Here is a 22306-nt window from a genome sequence, read left to right on the forward strand (position 1 = left end):
CATCTTGTTTCTTTCTTTCTTTCTTTTTCGTACAATCAAACGGAAAACTTGGTCTTCGCTTACGTTTGGCGATGCACGAGGATAATCAGAATCCTCTGGGACTTCGTGGGACATCTCTCGACCTTCCAGCTGACGCGGCCTTCGTGGTAAGGAGCCGTAGTGCAGAAGCTTTCGGTCTGAAACAAATTTCATTACAGTTATTTTTATAAAACGAACCTAAGCCATTAAAAATACGTACCAGTAAGATGATTGGTCAAGGCAGTGGTAGGTATGAGATCCGGATTTCCGTCCTCTTCTTCGCCCTTGCCAGCAAAAGTCGCGATAGTTGGCTGCTGGGGTGGCTTTGGTTTGGTCGGGGTAGCCGCGTGTTTTCGCCAAAGTGCCATTAGTACTCCGGTCACGATTAACCCTAAACCGGTTGCGGTACCGCCAAGTCCAATCAGAATCGGCGACATGTCCACCGACGATACCGATTCGCCTATAAACGAAATCTCTACCGATCCTACTCTTATACATAATGCATTCGACAACGTACGTGGATGAATTTAATTTCGTTTCTTTCTTTCTCTTATTCTTGCTCTTTATTGGTTTGTACTACACTCTCTATTTGAAAATAACACGCTTGATAGTGCACTTTGTTTCGTGAACTCTTGTATTTTGCGAATAGATCTTTTATACTTAAACTTTCAACAAGTCGATTAATGCGTAGCGTTTCACATTTATTTTTTGTGAAATTAAAAAAGATTTAACTTGAAATACAGGAATTACGAGATCGAGGGAATTATTCATTTAACTCTGCTGATTTCTGTGTCCCGTTGACTTGACGCCAGTTCTTTCAACGACGTATCTTTGTGACCGTGAAGATTAATGAACGTTACACGGTGTGAAATTTCGAGGTAGGAAAGCTGTCTGGGACGGTAGTTCTATTGGAGGATAGATGATACGCGGGCAAGTGAAGGGAAGAAACGGACGAGAGAAAACAGAATGCATAATAATAGCTCATAAATTTTGAGGCTTGTTTCCGGATTCTGGTGGAGGTCGTTGTGCTGACAAGCGACGTCCTATTCCCAGCATCCTCTTAAGTTTTCCTGTATCTCTGTGATTGTTAACAATTTTGCTTATCCTTCAACATTTTAACCAGATTATATTCTCTTTAGCCGAAGCTCGTGTTAGTTATTCTTTTTTAATCGCGTTATTAAACGATTCGTTTCGATCCGTTTAATTAGGTAATAGTGAATTCGTATCAAATAGGCTGTGTACTAAGAACCGATAGAAAATTTAGATAGTATAATGAAATAAAGCCGTTTGTATTGTATAAATAATGATTAAGAGTATAATTATTATATAATATTTTTATCAGTTTGAAAGAATATCGTTCGGATCTACCTACACATAGAATAATTAAACTGAACTAAACTAAACTAATTTTACTCGTTGGATTAGGTAGGGTGTGATATTAACTCAGAGTGTATTAAAAAAGTTTTACATTGTGAATTGAAAAATACGTACCGGTAAATTTAGCGACTCCTTTTAGCGCTTCACCTTCCATGATCACCGGATCGCTGGAACCCTTCATATTGACCGCATAAAGGGCGACGGTGGTTGGTTTCCGTAGTTCCAGCTCCCAATAGGGGTTCGCTGACTCCAAACGCTGTTTGTCCACTATAGCAACGAACTTTTGCGGCAAACCACCGTCGTATCCTTCTACGCACGATATCTTTATCCAGGAACCGGTCTGATTGTGCGCCGTACAGTTTTGCAACGGGTACGGTCTACCTACGAGCAAAACACAACAATTGTTAATCAACAACCTAATGAATTTTATTTTGTCCGTGGTTAAACCGTGTGTATATCGTGCGTTATCGCGTAACAGAATCGTGCGGGAGACGGAAAAGGGGTGAAAAAATGATGTATTAATCGTGTTACGGTTCATACATGTAACTTCATTTCATTGCGTAACGAACATTGCAACGCGATGCTGATGCTGCTTCGTGGCTAATGAAATTAATGTCCCACAGTCGTCATTATCGACAGTGGTGTTCTATTAACGAGATCTCTTGTGTGCAAACTAGCTGTGGTAGGAGGTTTATGGAAACGGTTGGATAACTCGTGGTCGCTGTACTTTTTTTCTTTTTTTCTTTTTTAATTTCGTTGTATAACGTGCAACGAGAATAATCCTTTGCAGCGACGCAGATTAGTCGGAGCCGCGATAAAATAGATTTTCTTCGTTTTTAAACCTCCCTTTCCTTTGAAACCATACCACAACAACCCCTCCGCTCTTCTTGGCCATTCTGCTTTTATTCCCGTTCATTCTTTCCCCGTGTCCTGCGAATTATTTAACGCGTACCGTTGCTTTGTTTCCATCTACGCGGTCAGCAAATTATTTTTGACAATTTCCTCGGCAACTCGTTTCGTTTCTGACGATGCAACGGAACGCGTTCAACGTGATTAGGAATTTTATATTAATCGTGTAACACGTTTAAAGGGAGTTGGCGGGAATCCACTTAGCGCGTCGCGTTCGTCGTTTCAATTAACGATTTAATTACTCGTGACCGGTGTTGCGGGAGCGTTGCTTCCATGTGGCGAGTACTGATTGTCGAACGGCAAAAAACTGCTGTCCGGTAATTACGTAAGAAATACGTTGCTTCTTTTCCAGTAAAAATAAATGATGTGCCCAATTACCGCAACCGGTGCACGGTAGGAAGTCAAAATCATCTGGTCGGGAAAGTGCTGACCGAGCTGAAACGAGCATTGTACCGATGCGACGAGGACTAAACTAATTCCCTCGATTTCGTCGCTGGCAGAAGTAGTTTTATCCGTTCGACGTTCCACGAGCATGGCTAATTTTCGGTCAGTATATTTACCGTCGCGACGCATTCACAGTATACCGTAATGAACATATTCAATTACGGTTTTCATTAGATTTTCACAAAAACATATGCGACACAAATGATGCGACGAACAACCAGATACAAAGCTGTTTTTATTTCGTTCGTTGATGTTCGTTAGGTTTTCCAAATTTCGCAAAAATCCGAAGTGAAATGAAATGCAAAAGAAAAGGAAAAAGATTGAAAATCGTGATAATCGTAGGACTGAATTTTAACGAACCTGCCGCGATCACTTGATAGATGCATGGCTGTTTGGAGGAGCCAATGATGTTGCTGGCCCAACAACCTAACGTCCCGTAATCCATGTCGGATGATGGCGTGTAGTTGAGTCTACTCGATGTACCCTCGTTCGTGTACTTTGTGGACGGAATGTCGGTGAGGTCGCCGCTGCTGTTAAAGGTCCAATGAAAGGTGACGGTGGTTGGACTTGCCTCGACCTCGCAGACCAAACTGATGGTTTCGTGTTTCAAGGCACCGTGAATCTCTTCGGGAACATTCAGCGGCGGAGGTGTAGCGTTTTGATACTTCCATGCCGACGAGTTTACAACGTGCTTGCAAACGGGTGCGACTGTAACGAATGGTCGACAGAAAGCGCGTCTGTGAATCTTATGTTTTGCATATTTCGCCGAACGTCACCGGGTTTCCGGTTAATAAAAACGAAGAGGTCACGGTAAGGTGTGAAGCATCTCGTGGGTGGTTTGTATTTCTCCTGCTCATCGTCAGAGGGAATACATTAGGTGCATTAACGTCGAGGAAAAATAAAAGCAACGATTACCCGCTCGTGTGCTGGTCCTTAGGGAAAAGGTACGTCGAGCAGGGCCAAGTTTTATCACAGACTTTTGCATGGCGTGAAATGGTTTCTTTTTTTTATTCTTTTTCATTTCGTATGATAGAGGTGTGCCGCAAAAGTAGAAAACGTACTTACACATCACCTCGAGGTTCACTACGTTAGAACTGGCACGACCCTCGACATTGAAGGCCATGCAGGTGTACCTTCCAGCGGATTCTCGAGTTATACTTTGAAGCACCAGAGAGTGGTCCGAGAGCACTATGCCGGCGGTGACGTTGTAATGGAGCTCTTCTTCCTGGGCAAACAAAGGGAAAAGATATTCCTGCATCTGATACGGAGAACTACCCAAGTGTTACACTCAATTATTAATGAAACTTTGCCAGCTTGTAGAGCTCATCGAACTGAACACGCCTATACCCCGTTTTGTGGGCAGACGGTAAATTGTTTAAAAGATATTAATAATTAAAGTTAGTTACTCCTTACATTCTGAAAAATGACTTAACACTAGAACTAATATTTTATTTTATTTTATAAAAACAAATATTTCCAGTGATTTCATATGCAACAATCTCGTACTTTGCTCGCGAATCACGCGGAATATACGAAAGAGGGATAAGTAAGGAGCAAAAGCTGGTTCACGGTTTGTTGCGCGTGTCGTACATAGTTACTCGTCCGTCGGTTGCAGTTAGCGAGAAAAGTTAGGCAGCAAAGCTTCGACAAGTTAGTCCCGTGTTTGCTACATTCTCCAGCTGCTATCCACTCGTCGATCTTGCAAAGGTTTAATCTCATTCATATAGCAAGATAAACGTGAAAAACTGGTATGAGTATTTAAGAGAAGATCGGAAGATGAAAAGATGAGAACCCGAACGAGAATAAAAGTTTACATGGATCGTTTTTTGCGCTTCTGAACGAACAAATCTACCCCGTCGTGTTTCGTCCTTTTTCCAAAGACCTTTTCCAACCGAACACAAAGCCAACAACGAGGAAACGTGAGCATAGTCGCGCTTGCAGATTGTCGTTAGTCTCGCCAGCTTGGACAAAGGGAATTTACGATGTACACTACTCGAGTACAATCTTCCGACTTCTTCCTCTATTCTTACTAGCTTGTTATATCGCGAATACTCGACCGTGTGCGTTCACGCTCGTCTTGCACTTCTCCTTAGCTACTGATTTACAGGCATACACAGTTTGTTCATTACTAACTGCATCGTGCGTGTAAATTTCGTTGGCAAAATATTAAATAATCGCTTTGATATTTTTTGCTTGCGTTTTTCTTCATTTACAGTAGATACCGTGCAGAGATGGGAAGATGAGGAGCGAAAGGAATGCGGGTACGATTGGTCGAACCATCGACTAGATGGTTGCGCGTTAATGGCCGACGCGGTAACATACTAATCGCGTCGCCTGACAAAAGAAGGAAAATAAGATGATACGATGTCAGCGTTGCGATGAACTTTAAACGCGAGGATCAAACGTGGGGAGAAGGTGGAGCTTTGCTCCCGCTAGTCATCTTTCTATCTCTACACAGTATGCGATGTAAATTTATATTTATTCGTGAAACTTATATTTTTATTGAATCAGTCCGGAAACATTCTGAATAACACACCCGCGCTCTATGAATCAAACACTCTCGTGTAAGTACATCTGGTTAGTAACCCGGGAATTCTCGCGGTTCTTCATCTCCTACTCTTCTTCTATTTCTATATCATCGTCTTCGTCTGCATTTACGTGCACGCATACCCGCGCAATATTATAATTTACCCTTAACTTTCCGGCAAAGCCTTTGCACACAGATTGCAGCCCAAGGCGTGTCGCGGGAAATCCAAGCCCGTAGATGGATGTAAATTTCTGAAACTCGATTATTTCCGTTGCCCGGAGAACCCTATATATTCCCGCGGATATCTGCCGGCAAGTAGACTACTTGAATATTTCATCGTAGTCTCACGTTAAAATCACGAGTTGCTAAACTTTCCTCCTCTTCGTCCGGTATCCAAAGAAGATACGTGAAAATACGCGGAACAGCGAAAATTTGCCGACGTTTGATTAGTCGTTTCAACAGATTTTCTAATTTTCAAATGAAAATGAAACTTTCCATAGGACAATTTGAAAAAACGCGTACACTGTGAATATAATTGCAAAGATTGTTTCGCAAGCAAAAAGAATAATTCCGTTTCTTACGGCTTTGCGTATTCATTTCATCGCGAATTCCTCCGTTTTCGTATAACGTAACGCAGCTTGTATTAGACGTTAAATATTCCCGTTTATGTCAGAACAATAATACGTATTTGCAGCGAGCAACGAATATATTTGCTTCTCTGCATTACAAACAGATGCCAGGGGAGAGGATGATGGTGAGCGAAAGGGAGAAGGAAAGGGTGAGGAAGAGAGAAAGGAAAAGGAAAGAGAAAAGGGGTAGACAAGAGCGATAACTCCTATTCTCGTGGAATATCTCGGGGCACGTGCGTCTTACCACCAACTCCCTCATCGTATTCTTCCTCCATCAGATTATGCATAACGCATAAGCGAGCTATCGCCGTTGCACGATTCTTTCTCTACCAAGGCATGCTTTTAGTAATCCTAAATAATTTGACAACATTTAATGCTTATTTGGAAGTGGAACATAGCTGAATTCATTGATGCTAATTTAATGAAGTAGACAATAAAATATGGATAATTTGGTATTTCGGTCATTCGCTAACTTATAGGAACATCTTTCCTCTCGTTTTTCGAAAGTATAGTACCGACTATGATGGAAAGGCAAATGTATAATGGGTGTCGCGTAATGTATAACGACGGGAGGGGGTTCGTAATGACATTTAATACAAACGTCACACCGCACCATAGCTTGGGCAAATCAGTGGAAGGTTTACCTTGATGTAACGCATCCAACGGATTTAGTTTCAACCGCACGTCACAGCCCGAAGTTATGAGCCGTTGAATATGTCACTGAAAAGCACGTGCAAGCAACGTCACCCCGTCCTGTCGTGTTCGTTCTTTTCTTTTTTCACCTTTCTCTACAATGCGATAGAATTCTATACACTAATTTGCGGTTCAACTTTGTTCAAGTGTTCGCACGTTAGTACCTGCATTGAATAATTAGAATATTTACTGTTTCGTTAATTTTATTTAAAAAAAGACGAGCGAAATTAATATTTTTAATGGCAAGTAAATGGAATTTTCACGAGTATATTTCAGAGGAAATCCTGAAATTTTCGTGACATTCCTGGGGATAGTAGATACGTGTCGTTTATACGGGAGAATGAATTTTCGTCGGGCGAACGCTTTTTACGCGAACATTTTTACGGATTGGTAAACCAGGTCTGCTCGCTGATTCGTGGGCAATTTATTGGTTTGGTTTTCGGACTATGCGAGCTGGAGGGGAAACCTGAATGGATGGGAAGCGACAACTGGGTGATCGTAAATTTGCAATAATTTCGACAGAATGCACACGATCGCGTGCAAGAGGCCGATCGCTTCGAGACATTTAAAATTATCTTCGCCACCCCCGCGGCAACTTCTTTACCCTTCCGTCTCCCGTTCCGACCCATTCCGATCCCGGATGAAAACTCTTTCTACTCGAGACTTTTAAACTCTGTTACTTATTCACCGAATTTTTCCTTCTACTTTCTTCTTCGAGCCAGCATTGAATCATATTCATCGGGAAGACGTCCCCTATTATTAAAACTTTTCCCCTCTCTCTGTCATTGTAATTTTACGAACTTTTGATTGTCCCGGTTCGTTCGATCGTGATTCCTTGCCATTTGCGAGCCGGCTTTAATTAGGAATTTCTTGGCCGGAGATAATGTGAAATCACGTCAGCAGTAACCAGATGAAGATTTTAAAAAGACGTACACGAGTAGTTACCTATTACCGAATTGGCAAGTTTGATTCTAATACGAATACGTTACCAATAGTTTGCGTTTAGAAAGGGTTAGATATCGTTCGAATAATTGCAAAGTTCTCTTCGTTAGTTTCGTTAGTTCCGGTTGGTAGACGACGGTCGAGGATAGCTAATGTCGCGGTAGGGGTCAGCGAAATTGTCGCCACGAGGTCGAAATACCGTCACTGGGGAGGAGAAGAGTGGTTGTACGACGCTTCCAGGATTTCGCCAACCCCTCGGGAGAGGCTGGAGCCGGCGTAGAAAATGATGGAAAGCATAATCCCCCTTAAGAGGCTTAACTCGACGATCCTCGAGTGACCGGAGATAACGCTCGAGCTTTCCAGGTGGTAGCTCCTAGTTTTTCAACGATATTTTTCGCGAGTCAAGACGAAAAAGAAGGACGCGGTGTGGAAACGAGAAATCGGTGCTTTCTTACGGCTTTGTTTCCTCCCAACGACGTGCATTATTCACGATTTAACCCCTTAACACGTTTACTGCCATGAATTCTCTATGTACGTATGTTCGAATTTCAAATTCAAGTCACTTACACAATTAACAGTATACATATGTACCAGCGACGATATTATTCACGACAAACTCTTAAAAATATGAAAACGTAAATGAGAAGTCGGTTAACCGACACAACGAGACATCTATTCGAGCAATATGCATATTTCTTCTAATTTTCAATTATTTCTTCCCTTTTCCATTATAACATAATTCTCTGGATCCTCGAAACTTTATTGAGCGACAAAATTATAACATCGATTTTACGTTCTTGCGAGATCCTCATTTTTACGAGGGTGCGGTATAAAGCAAAAAGCAAAAAGAAAGGAGTGGAGTATCGGTACGTTGTCGTTTAATTTCACGCTGGTATCGATTTATCGAGAAGCATTTTTATATCGTTTCGGAGCTTCTTACTTTATCTTCTTCTTCTTCTTCGCAGCGAACTGAATTCGCTTTCTGCTTTTTAAGCGAGAATAAACGGGGATAGGATACTTGATTTCACCTACCTCGTGAAACCATGCTAGTTTGTAAGCCCTAGGATTCGCTCGTACGTTGCACTCGAAGTAAACGTCATCACCTTCCTTGATGTTCTTTGGATCCAGCGATGATCCCATCTTCAGCGTAACAACAGGAGCAACTGAAAATAGACGAAAAACGTACTCGTTAGAATCAAACTTGGCTCGTTATCGACTTGTAGGCTGCATTTTTTATTTTCACTTCGTTGCGTTCGAAGGATTCAGTTTGGTGATTTCCTCGTTTATGCATGCACGAAATGGCAGGCAGGAGCGTGGTAGTTGGAAATTCATATTTGTCGCGGCTCGTTATTTATGAATCGACAATTCATCGAAAACCGTGATACAATAATATTCGAACATTAGCGGCGCTCGTTTAATGAAATTTGCATTTTCGTTCGCACGAAACGCGGACAAGAGAGCGGCAGCGAATCGTAAACGAAAGTAATCGACGCGCGAAACTATCGTAGTTAATAATCTCGCACTCGAACGAACGGGAAAGCTATAAATTTTATCACGCGCATTTCCTCGAGGAATCAAAATTCCTGATCCACGCGAGTTTAACCTCTCGATTATGAACGCGTCTCATTGTCAATGTTAAATGAACTAAAGCTGCTTTCAAAGAGCATTTTTCCATATAGTTAGATGAAGAAAAATTGAGTCATTTATTTAGTTAACAAAAAGTATTTTAAAAAGGTTTTATTATAAATCTTTATTAGTAGTTGCAATTTTTGTGAGTGTAATAACATGTAACAAGGGCATTTGGTATTTTTTTTTCACCTCTTTTCCAACAATTAATTAAACCTATATACTATATACCATATACTATACATGTATATTATATATGTATCAGGGAAAATATTTGGGGTACGTATGATTAAAAACTCGGGGGTGTAATGTCCATTAGTTTCAAAAGAAAATGTAAAAGGTATTTTTACATTGTGCGCCGTGAAGTTCGTTTCGAGTGAGCCTGCCGATGTTTTCAAATTTTTTACTAACATTATGTAGAATAAAAACAGTTTTCTTTTTCGCAATTCGAATATAATATGTTTTGGTTGGTTATCTCGGTGAAATATAAAATTATTATTGAAAATTCAGCGTACACCGAATACGCACGAGATACGTAGCATGTTGAAATTACACGTTGGCTATTCGTTTTGCTCTTAATTATCATTACCATCGCGTTTGTTACGAAAATCTCTTCCCTCCTATGCATACAAGCGAACGCCGTCGTTTACGAGGATGCTCGTTTAAGCTGACTACAAAAAATCAACCCTACGGGTTTCGTTGCCCCTTAATAACACGCGCAATTAAAGAACAAACGAGGCGAATCTGGAAGTTTCCGCTTTCGTGACCACGGTAACTATGTACCGGTAGCTCAGGCAATCAAGATTTCAGTTCTTGAAACAAGAGCGTTGCAGTACGTACTAAGTTGCCGTCGAATTAAATTGGTTATCCTGCCTCCTTCGGCCAATAAAGATAATACGTGTGACTGGAGGCAGGACAATGAATTTGATTCGACGGCAACTTACGATCTCTGCATAGTACTTAAATACTTTTCACTTGTGACGAAACGAACGTGCTCTGATATGTAACAAATATATCTATTTTTCTTTCTTACAGTTGCGTATCAAGCGAAACGAAACCAGACTGTTTCCTTTATACACCTACGCGTGGAAAATAATTTACATAGGTACACTATAGACGTACTTACCTACATGCATAGGTACGTACACGTAAATACAGGATCGAAAGTTTGAAACCCGTTGATGCTCTATTCCGCTAAAGCTTCCAATATTCGCGGCTGGCGTAGGCTTGCCCTCTTAACTTTTCGAATATAAACAACGAGCAGAGTGTCATCGAGAGAGACTCGAAGAGGCATTCGGGACGAATATTCTCGGATGAAGAAGTTTCGGAACATTTCATGCGATACGTTGTTCTACAAACTTCCATAGATGTTATAATTGCGTAGTTTCGCTAACTATAATTCGTATACACTGCACCATGTACTATCCTACTCCATTCTTCGTTCCTGTCTCGAACGTCGTCTGTCGTTTAGAGAGGATCGTTGAAACGGCGAGGAACATCTCGTACGGTTTTCATCGTACCGAGTATTAACTGGCAATAGAGGCAGAGAGAAGGAGAATGAAGAATGAATCAAACGAAAGAGAGAGAGAGAAAGAAAGAATCGAACAATAGGTCTTTGTACGAGGGGCCACTTGGCGATATGAATTCTGCACCGTGTGCCGATGGACCGATGAATCGGTTCGATATCAGCCTGCAGGAATCGCGCGATGAATCCGATTGATATCGAACCCCCTGGTGTGCTTTGGAAAAATTTTCGGCAACTCGGGAACTCGACGAGACGCGCCGTCACGCTATCCGATCGGGAAAGGATACGTGTCTCTGCAGACCGGACGGATTACGTGTCCTGCAGATCCGATCGACTTTCTCTGATCCTCCGACACCGAGGACAAAGATGTTTCGTTGATAGGACCGCGGTTTCACCTACTCGAAGGATTTCATTTGTTTCGGTTAAAATCGATAAATTGTGCTAAGCTGCCGAGTAGTTGATAATCATTATCGAAGAAAGTATTTACATTTTCTATCGAAAATAAATGAAGATCACCGTGTGCCATTCAACGATGCGAATCGGATCGAATGCGTGTATAAAATAAAAAGGAGGAGAAAGCTTGCCTTTCGATAAGAAGACTCGATTTCACCGCGAATGGTGATCCTTCGGAAAGTATAGAGGAGCGTGGCGATTGTATCAAGAAAACGAAACGAAGAGGTTCACGGATAGATTGTCTTTCTATAGCAGTAGCTTCTCCCGGCTGAGAGTTGTACGTTAATTAAAACATTCGATTAAAGTTCGTCCAACGAAACGTTGAATAGCGGTATACTCGGAGTAAAAGGCTCGTTAACGAAGATATTTCACTCCAATGCGAACACGGATGCTCTTTAACAGCGTCTTTCATGCTTTTAAGAGACATCGTTAGGAGCAACACGCATAAAAGCCCGCGTAATTCGTATACAGTTGTCTTGGTTAACCCTTTCTCTAGGACAGTCCACGCGACCGACGAGGATTCAGTTTCAATTTAAGGGCAGCTTTTCACATCGTCGCGACATTATACGTAAGTACGTATAGGTACTGTCATTAACAAATATGCAAATTCAACGTATACTACAATATAGTGTTATCTTCCATGGTCTCAGTTGTTGAGTACGAGTCGAATCATTCAATGCATTTTTCCTTGGCAATGGCAAAAGTAATTCTGGTTCACGTAGTTATAATCATTTCTCTCGTATTCCATAAATTCCGCTAATTCCGTTAGTATCTTAACTAAAGGGTTGATCGATTTTACGGATTGGAAGGAGTTTTGAAATATTCGAAATTAAACGAAGTGACGCGGTTCCCGTGTAAACGTTCACAAATAGGCGTGTATCACGCGTCGTTTATTACGGTCATTGGTTTTCTCATTTAAAGTGATAGCTGGCGTTTGGCTGACGTTTCGTAATCAGTCATTCCTGTTGCCTCGCGTCGCGTCGTTTGGTACGCGTGGCAGCAGCGAAACTCTTGGAACGCATGGAATTAAAGTGTATAGCATCGCGTGGCATTAGCATTAACGAAAACTGTTCAGATTCCAGTGTTTCGAATTCCCAAGGAAACTCGTAACGTCGTAACGCTTCGTTGATCCTATGACGAGAGAAAAGCATGGAAAAATCGCGATGGATAAGTTCTTTTTCACGGCTGTCGTACTCCGTGCTCGATGCGTCGGGTAAGAATGAATCAGCCGGAAATATTGCCATTCGCAATAACGATATCATGAATTTTAATTAAATCTCGATTCTCAGTGTCGGGTAGAAACGAGCGAGAGCCCGTTAACGTCCGTCGATAGCGTGAAATTGACAGAGTTGGAATTTAGAGTTCGGTCGATCCGGCTGGAAACTGGCGAAGCTTAACGATTCAGGGAACGCGAAATTTCCTCGGCGGTATTTCGCAGGTATCGAATCGTCAGATAGCGAATGCGACCCCGAAGGGGGGGCTACGGGGTGATTCGAAACGAAGCCATTTAGCTGTGCGAATAATGGCACTCGATAATGGCTTTTCAACGTACGAAGACAATGCCACGATTTATCGTTTCTAGTCGGCGTTCCACGGTTAAACGTGTGATTCTGACCTCTTTTTCTTTTCAATGCTTATCGCTCGTAAGTCGTTACGTTTAATACCGATTTCAGAATCTGCGTGTTCTTCATTTACGCTCTTGAAAAGAATTTAAGAAGGTTTCGTATCGTAATCGGTTGATTCATCAAAATGAAACTACTAAATTGAACGTATGTAAAATTGCAAACGATTGTTTGTCAAATCGTTACCACCTGCTAGCAGATTTCTCGTCCGTGGTTGTTCGTACCAAGTACAACTTCGTAGTATCGATATTGCGGTCGAGTGGCCAATTTACGAATTCCTACGAATCCGGTGATTTACGAGCAGAAGGATTTACCTACGTACATACCTATCCATGGTATGGCAGCAGCAATGTAGTCCGACCGGATAATCCACCTGCTGGACAAGAACTTACCGAGGCTAGTGAAGTTTACAGGAACAAAAGGAAAACAGGCTTAACGATATCGTTCAGAGATTCGAATAGGTAGAACGGTGTGCTGTATCAACAGCATCGATTACGAAGAAATAAATCAATAATACGTAAGTATTTAATCCATTTCCAAGAGGGCTAACCAGGACCATTTTTATACCGATTTTGTTCCTGCTACTTTTGTTAAAACTTTATAACTGTACATTTATTATTTATTTGAAAGATTGTAGGAAAATTAGACAGTTTATGTATAGACGTCGTTCACAGTTGAAGGGTTAAATACGATACGAACGTCAAGGGATCTTTCCTAGATTCTAGCGCGAAACTCGAAAGTTTCCTAGACGGTCTTATTGCTTGTAAAATACTGTATCGTATGCCTCGTAAAAGCCTCGTAAAGTTACTTCCGCCGGGAAGAGAAGTTCCGGGACAACAGCACCTGTCAAGTTCTCCACTTACCTAACAACATCTGCTGGAACGATACATTTTACGTTTCTTACGGGATTCGTTAACGTTTAACGTTTATTAAATCTCTGCCGTCATTAAAACTGATCCTCTAAATTGTGTTCCGCGATCTCTGGAAACGCGATTTTAATCTCTCGAGTGCCCATTATTAGACTCTTCTTCTTCTACTCCTCTTCTGTTACTTCTTTTATTCCTCCACGACTTCCCCCTTTCTCCTTTTTTTACTTTGATGAGCAATTAAGGAGACTGTTTCGCCCGAAGGCCGCCTCCTGTCGCAGAGATTCGTTTCCTCTTCCGTTGATCGCGAAAAATCAGGCAACCGGGATGGTATACAGGAGGAAGAGGCCTCGCAAAATGTCCCGGCTTGGCTTGAAAACACGTTGAGTAAATAATTCGATGAACGTCAAAGCCAGGCGAGGGCCGTTTCGCTTTGCGGCTAGCAACAGTCTCGCTATTCGATGATGGAGGTGAATGGTGGAGCGTGGCAAAGGGCGGAGACGAAGATGGGTCGGGGTTTGGGGCGGATGGTCGAGAATATGGACAGCTCGTATCATAGGCATCGATCCATCCGTCGCGTCGCGTCGTTTCCGTAAAAGCATTCGTAATATCGAGACACGCTGTGTGAAAAAAAAAAAAAAATTTGCTGCACGGTTCTGCCTCTTTCTTGTCACTGACCGACCTTTTACCGAATGCTTCCAAGAAAGGATTCCTGTTCAAATACTTTGCTAATGACTTTGCTTTACGATACATTTCCATTCACCTAATCGCCAGCCATATAATCGTTATATGTATTTTCAGAAGTTTCTCAGAAATTGCTAGCTTTACTGAATTTGTTAGATGGGACATACCTCTATTTGCGAACAGAACCATATATTATCCAACTTAAATTTAATGTTTAATATTTTAATATTTAGATTATTTTTAAAATTAAGAATTTTTCCTTTTAATTTATGAATAGTTTATTCTTTTCCATTATTCTCTATATGTAGATATCAGAGAAAGACAAAAGTAGAGAATGATATTTGGTATTCCATCTTGGAGAATCTTAAGCGATTCCATTGTTACATCGAAAGAAAAATATACGAAGATGAATAAACCGGAAGATGTCGAATAGTGATCGAAGATCACTTCCGCGGAACGATGCTCTATTGTTCATTTACTATGTATAATGTGTAGGTTACTTCTCGTCCGTGATACTGGTCGAAGCTCGCATTGCAACGAAATCGTATATCGTAAATCGAATTTCCAGGTTCGTGCTTCGAAAGAACGATTCGAACGTACAACTTCGAAATCCATACATTGTAGGATGACCGAATTTGTCGTATGCGGCTTCCTGGATCGCTAGATCGCAATAACGTTCTTTTTATGGCACTTCCCATGCTCGCAACTACCACGTACACGTAAAATGAACTTTTGTTCTTGCGGATATCCGTAGGAGTAGCTGTGTCGAGTGAAATGTCGCCTCGTTCGCTAAATTTACTGACCGATTCCGTTTGTCGAAACTGTCAGAATTGTCAAAGATTCTGTGACGTTACAAAACGATACCATTTCTTTTCTTCATTTTTTTCGTAATCTATCGTCAAGTAATGTGAAACCGAAAACGATCTTCAAGATTCTGTACTTTTCACCATCGAACGTATGGAACGCTTGAAAATTTCTTAACTATGCAAATTGCTTACGGGAGAATTAACGACCGAAAGCTTTAAAGATTTTGTTCGAGGTGGTTCATAGAGAAAGAGAGGCAGAGAATCGAAGCTCAGCGTACAAATAAACTATTCGTAAATATTCATAAGACTTTTCCACCCTAGAATTCGTTATAGTTTCCCGGCAGTGAATGCAGTCTCCTCTTTGGTAATTAAGGTAATTAACATGCGAATTAGGAAGAGGAGCCCAAACAAATTACGTACACATGAGTGTATCTTTCTTCGGTTTCCGGTTTTATAATTAGATACGTTTTCATGCTTTCCTGATCTGGTTGAAAAGATACAACCTTCAGTTGAAAAGCTTAAGGATTAAAGATTAACCGTAGGTATATCTACCTGCATATATATGCATATTTATATACATGTATTATACATACAGAGTATACTTTGATCAAAATTGACGAAAACGCGAAGAATAGTTAATATCAAGCGACAGGAGAAGAAAAATACGAAGAAATAATTTGTTTATCTGCTGCCATTTCGTACACGGTAGACGATCTTCGGTTAAAAAGGTCGAAGAAAATGGTAAAAGTGCTTCTCTAGTGTCCTTCCATCTTCTTTTAGAGCCATGACCGCCTAACGATCTCGTTGGCTTTCTTGGAGAAGAATAATGAGGCGGTTTCACGTTGACTTCCTCGCTGTAGCTTCGTGGCCGGTTCGTGGCCTTTAGAGAAGTCATTTTTCAATAGTCTCGACCCAGTAATGACATAGCTGCTACCTTATGGAATCTACCGGTACCCTTAATAAAGGAAGATGCGTGACAAAAAGTTTAGATAGAGGAAAATGCACGGTATCTAACAGGACTAGCCGATACGAAAACTTTCTTGATCGATGGTAAGCAAAACGCAAAGTGCATAGTAAAGTTTTTCAAACGATTCGACGACGGTAATCGACCGAATTGAGATTTCGTTTCTCGAAATGCGGTATCACTATCCTCGAAGTATCCACCGAGATAACAGTGTCAAGAGTAGCAGGATGCTGGGAGGCAGCGCATAAAATTTAAACGCATCGTCGTAAAACAAGAAACCCGTTGTTTTTATATCTTCAGCCATATAGAAGACCTCGTTTCCACCTTTCTTGCTTCATGGTAAAAATTCTCGCCTTCGTTTGCCGACTTTCCTCCCGTTCATTCCTCTCCAGGTCGCCCATAACGTTCTTGTATCTTTTAATGAAGATTAAACAGAACAGATGAATCTACGATGAATATAAACTGATCGCGAAAGAGTGGTATGTGACTGAAGAAATCAAATCCTTTACCTATCTACACGCCATTTTGAAAGCAATTTCTTAAGATCCAAATAGAATTTTATTGACCATACGATTTAATCGGTGAAAGGATTAATCGTTTGGTGGAAATCGAACGAGTTCTGTGAAAGAGTCGGTTGGTCTACCATGGAAAGAGGTAAATAGCGATGGTAGGAGGAAGGAACGTCGAAGGAATTTGTCGCCGCTGACAGTCACCGACCTCTCTAGCTTCTCGTAATATATTTCGAGGGAAGAGCGACAGCCAAGCCGGCTATACTCCCGAAACTCCCTTTCCAACTCTCTTCCTCACGATTCGGAAACCCTTCGTAGCCAGGGTGAGCCGTGGCTTCTCTCCTATGGAACAGAAGCTCCGTTTGCTCGTTCATCACCGTTCAGTGTACTCTGTATACCGACGTAAGTGACTCGCACGCGCAAACACGTACGTATTCACATGCATATGTATGGAAATAGCGAGGCGTGGTCGAGTACACAGGAGGCTGTTTGCCTTCCGACATTTAGTAACGCGTTCACCGGAACTTGTCCCCGTGACAGCGACTCGAAGATCGTCTCGTAATTAGGGCATGTTTCGCTCTGATTAGAAAATTCATCTTGTCGCGGTTAAAGTTTCAATCTTTTCACCTTCGACATACCTTTCCTCGCGATAGAACCATTACAGGATGCATCGTTACAGGATTATCCTTGTTAGCCGTTCGACGCGATTCTATGAACGTTAGAAGGGTGCTTGGCAATTTTCACCCCGTAAATCAATGAGTTGTCTCCCGCTCGTTCGTCTTTCATGTATAACGTGGAAAAAACATGAACGCGGTCCTGCTTCTCCCTGTACAAAGTTATTCGTTACTGCTAACCTTCGCGTCCAATTTAGCAGCAGCGACAGCCAGAGCATTCCGACACGCGAGTTACCGGGACAGAACTAACGACCGGGATGGGTAGGGTCTCGGTTTTCCTAAGAGAAAAACGCCACCTTTTGCCTCGCTCTTCTCTGCCACCCTCTCCATGCCCTCTTTTCATCTCGTTACGTCTTTCGCGACTCCAAGCGGGAACTTTATTAAATATTAAAAGGGAATCTACAATGGCACACCCACACCGCTCTTCTTTTTTCTAAATGTTCTTTTCCTCCTTTTTTGCAACTACACTTACTCGATGTCGCTTCATTTTCAGCAGTTCGTTCGCGAAAATTTCCTGCTACGATTTGCTTCCGTAACTTTATTGTTTGCCTTTTTGCCATTCTCGTAATTTTCATACAACCACTATTCTCCTCGCGAATCATGTCGCGCACATAGTTATTTGTTTCAAAAATGGTAGATCCCTGACTGTGATCACCTTAATTGTTTCTATTGTTTTTTCAGTTAAAGGAACAAAAAAGCAAAACAATAAAAGAACAAAAAGAGAAAGAAGAAAGAAAAAGAATGGCTGGAATTGTTAGCTGCCGGATAGAAATCGAAAGGACGGATGTTCATTCGATTCGTTGGCCGGTAGAGTTTGCTTACGAGTTGTTCGTTCGAATCGACGCGACGCTTCGTTTGGACAAATAGCTGAATTCGCTGTTCCACGAATTTCCCCGAATCTGTGTTATCCTTTAAAGTACGTTTCATCATTTGCATCGGTTCATTGGATCGCACGCACCATTCGAGAAACTAAATTCATCGTTATACACGTACATATTTAACGCTTTGACCGATCCTCGGATTAATTGAACAGCGCGGAGGTTTGGTTGTACAATTATCAAAGAGATCAAAGGGAAAATATTTTTTTCGATTTATAAACCAAACAATCGACTGTCATAACGGTTACCAAGCTTCGGCTTTTTACGATTGAATTTAAGATCGAATGAGATTCAATTCACCTGCGTCAATATAAGAGGAATAATGAGGTTGGCCGATAAACATCGAGTAGCTGGACTTTAATTCGACGGGACATATTGATAATCGATAGCGCGCCGTTTACGCTTTAGCATTCTAGATTTACCTAATTGAAGGGAAGTGAGACACGCGAAGTTTAACCCTTCAAACTCCTCTCCTCAAAAAAAAAAAAATTAGCTGATTGAAATTAAGGGAGAATTGAAAAATTGTTAGGTGTATAGGTACGTGTCCTTTGACTGCAGTTGATAGACATCGTTAGTATCGAATTGAAAAATATTACGTGAGAAAAAATCTCTAATCGAGATGGCAAACTGCAAGGGTAAATATATAATGTTAAGCACGTCAAATATCCCGGTATTTACTCGTGCTGAAAATATTCGAACGATTGTAATAACAAGATGAAATTGCATTTTGCACGCTTTGCAACGTTCCTGTATGCACGTCCGGTCATGGAAGCGAAAAGAAAGAAAGGAAAAAAATATATATATATACGTATACCTATGTAGATATACCTATACATGCAGTGAAATAGTAAAAAATTCGCGTCACAGTTTCGTTTCGTTCGAGGCTTTCGTTTCGAATATATTATTGCTCGTTCCCTTTCCGTTCGTCCGTTTATTGATTTCTTGTCGTCCGGTATATTTGTTCGAACGCGGCGTTGTCAACAAAGAATGAAAAACCGGCCAGAAGAAAGAAAAATCAGCGTGGGACCGTGATAAACGTGATTGATGAGCGACGAGCGACGAGCGCTACCGATCGCTTCGAATTTCGATGCAATATTTTCGCGAAAACACGACCGTCACCGTCACACCGTCATTCTACCTGTCCGCCTATCTCGTTCGATTCAAACGAATTTGCATTCATGATCCCATGATCAGCGGTTTCTCAATTAAAATACACCTCCCTATCTTTGTATCGGTTTCGTTGAATCGAAGTCAGATGAATTCTCTTGTCTCGTGTTTCTCTATTTATGATTTGCAGAAAATAGAATGACGTTGAATAATAATTACTGTTTTGCGAGAGAAAAGTGAAAAGAAAAGAAAATACTACTTTAAATACCACTTAAATTGCGCCAATAAGTTCAGAAATCAATCTTCGATATTTTAGTAAGTAAATATTGATTTCTAAGGCCCATCAAACGTGCCCGAAATTGTTTCGCGGAAAAGAATGAAACGCGTCGAGTGTTAGTTTCACTCTCAAGACGTTCTGTTCGTATTCCGAATGAAAAATTCACCGATTCTAGGACACGCTTCTCACACGCCCTTCATTTTCCAGCGTATCTACATGTGTACTTGAAGTTAGACACGTGGAAGTCATAAGTACGGAGAGAATTGTTGCAGAAACGCGAGTGTAACATTCCGAAACGTTAATAGCCGCGAGAAGAGGAGAATAAAAGGGTGATACTCTGCCTCGTCAAGAATATCTCTCCTTCTCTCTCGTTCGTGTACCCGCACGCCACTTTTCGTACGAGTCGGAAACAAGAGAGAGAAAGAAGAGTGGGTGGTGTGGTTTTTTGATTAAAATGTTCGTTTCCCAGTGGAAACGAGCAAAGCGGAAACACTGACCATGACCAGAACTGTGTAACCGCGTGGTGACGTTGGTTAGGCCGTTGCTTGCTCTCTAGACGCTTCGGAGCGTGCTTTACTCTCATCTGTTCGACTGTTCTTTTTTTCTGTTTTTTTCCTTTTTGCCTTTTTCCGCTGCAGAACGATTGCTGATGACACATGATATACAAACGATATTAATCGAATGAAAATGGAGCGAAACGCACTCTGTGATCGTTGCATTAATCGCTATATTTCCAATAAGTTCCATTTTATCCTGGCTCGACATTTCATTTCGCGATGTACCGTAACACAGTAAAGCCAACGAGCCTTTGTGTGATAAACAGTACTTCGTTACCGTTCACGGACATATATCGCTAATTGGCAAAAATATTTTTCGTCGATGTTATTTTCCCGTTTGCAAACACGATATTTTTAATTCCCTGAAATCGATGTTCAAAAGGGAATCGAATTTAAAGTATGTGAAATATAAAATGTGAAAAATTCTACCGTTGATATTCGGAGGAAGGGGCTGCTGATTCGATATCAGAGAAATTAAAGAATTTCCGATGGAGAATCATAACGGATGTTTCGTTCGATTTATTTGATATTCCACGACGAACGGTGCTTCCATTTTTCCCTCTCGGGTCAATTTAAAAATTAACGATTCCACGAGGCAATTGCTCTCGTTCGTTCGATTGCAACGTTAACGAAACATGACGAAGAAACGGAAATAGATGTCATCCTATTTTACAGGAAAATTCACTTCCTGTTTTCGCAATACCGTACGATCAATAATAAACGTACCTACTGTGCGGAAGATTAAAATTTAGAATAGAATTAAAGCTTGCGTCCATTGTCAGCTGTAAATCGTTCTCGATATAATGGACGGTTATATTTAAGCCGAGCTTGATTTTAAACGATGACGCATTGCCTGTCGCATCGGCTGTCGCGCGGAATAATTATTAGCAACGACGATGATAACATCGGGGACATTCGAGTCTAATAAATTTGATTAGCAAACAGAAACGTTTCTCTCATCTCTCGTTTTTTCTTAGAGATATTTTAACAATAATATTGAAACTCGATTCCGTTGCTACCACGTCGCGCACAATTTCGAAAAATTGCAAACTGCAGCTTTTGCAGTAGTCTCGAACGAAAGAGAAGCGATGCAACGCGATACATCGAACAACTTTCGAAGCTAAGGAAGCGAGAGTAGAAAAGAAAACTGTCCGGGAAACGTCGAGCTACGTTTCGCTGTATCCGCGAAAATAGCAGAGAATCGTAAAACGGGCTTCGAAAGTTATCGCGAAAGTCGTCCGTGGAAGCAGGATCTTCCAGGTGGTGACTAGGTGTTCCATTCTCACGAGGAACGTATGTATGTACGTCGCGCAATGTTAGATAAAAGTCGGCCTTGCAATTTTACGGACGAACGAACCTCGACACGTACATACACGTTTTCCGATTATAAGGTGATGCTGTACGGTGAACGCATAACCTGAAGTAGAATGATGTTTCTTCCAAAAATGAAACATTTGTTGGTTTTTGGGATACGTTTGTCCGACTATTATCCTACCATTGGCGCGAAAAAATCTACAGCAGTTATATGAGAAAAATATGTTTCCACGAGAAACAATTTTAATATGAAATTGGGTAAGTAAGATCGATAAAATGATAACTATTTTTCTGATCCATCCTCGGAGAGAGAGAATCAAAGGATCGTTTAATCGAACCAGTAGTTAGATGAGTCGATCCATACAAGGAAAACGAACGAATGGAATAAAAAAATTGATAAGGTTAAGTGATACACGTATCTTGACGCGTCGATGAGATACAGTAATTGGCTCGTTAACGGGTTACCGTTTCTTCCTTCGGTGATCACCGATAAATCCAATTACTCAGAGTCGTCGCTTTCGCTGGTGCTTAACTGGAACTGACGTTGTTAGACGATAATCGTCGCCTTGATAAATCAAACGCGTTTCGATGGCGTGCAGAATTACCTTCGAAGCTTTCACGGTGTTCGTATCAGGATATAGGGAGAAAGCCAGTTGTTTGTTATTCCGTTGTATAACGCGGCTGGTTCGTTGCGGTGTGCTTAACGACGTCGTACAACTTTGATTGGCTACGACTACGAAGACTTTGACGGGTCGCAACTTCCGGTTTACCACCACGTTGTTTCATGACACTGTGTTATCCAAACAAAGGAGTTTGCCGACGACTGTTCCTTCCATAATTCGTGTATGTGTTTCAATACACTCTAGATTGGCAGAGGGGGAGGGAAATAAAATACACGTTTCCGT

At 41.3% G+C, this 22306-nt stretch overlaps 1 protein-coding gene across 2 annotated transcripts in view; it reads right to left on the reverse strand.

The window, feature by feature from the left end:
- Nucleotides 1–22306, reverse strand: part of LOC114877373 (hemicentin-1-like) — an 87559-nt gene that overhangs the window by 401 nt on the left and 64852 nt on the right. The window contains exons 9-14 of one of the 2 annotated variants that reach the window (XM_029189882.2): nucleotides 8572–8702; nucleotides 3814–3973; nucleotides 3109–3456; nucleotides 1510–1776; nucleotides 239–478; nucleotides 64–176 (exon numbers count right to left, since the gene is read on the reverse strand). In XM_029189882.2, the coding sequence (XP_029045715.1) occupies nucleotides 64–176; nucleotides 239–478; nucleotides 1510–1776; nucleotides 3109–3456; nucleotides 3814–3973; nucleotides 8572–8702 (1259 nt within the window). Of the gene's footprint in view, nucleotides 1–63; nucleotides 177–238; nucleotides 494–1509; nucleotides 1777–3108; nucleotides 3457–3813; nucleotides 3974–8571; nucleotides 8703–22306 lie in introns of both variants that reach the window. The other variant, XM_029189881.2, reaches the window with a different exon arrangement.

The sequence above is a fragment of the Osmia bicornis genome, chromosome 15, assembly GCF_907164935.1.
Source record: "Osmia bicornis bicornis chromosome 15, iOsmBic2.1, whole genome shotgun sequence".
Taxonomy (NCBI): domain Eukaryota; kingdom Metazoa; phylum Arthropoda; class Insecta; order Hymenoptera; family Megachilidae; genus Osmia; species Osmia bicornis.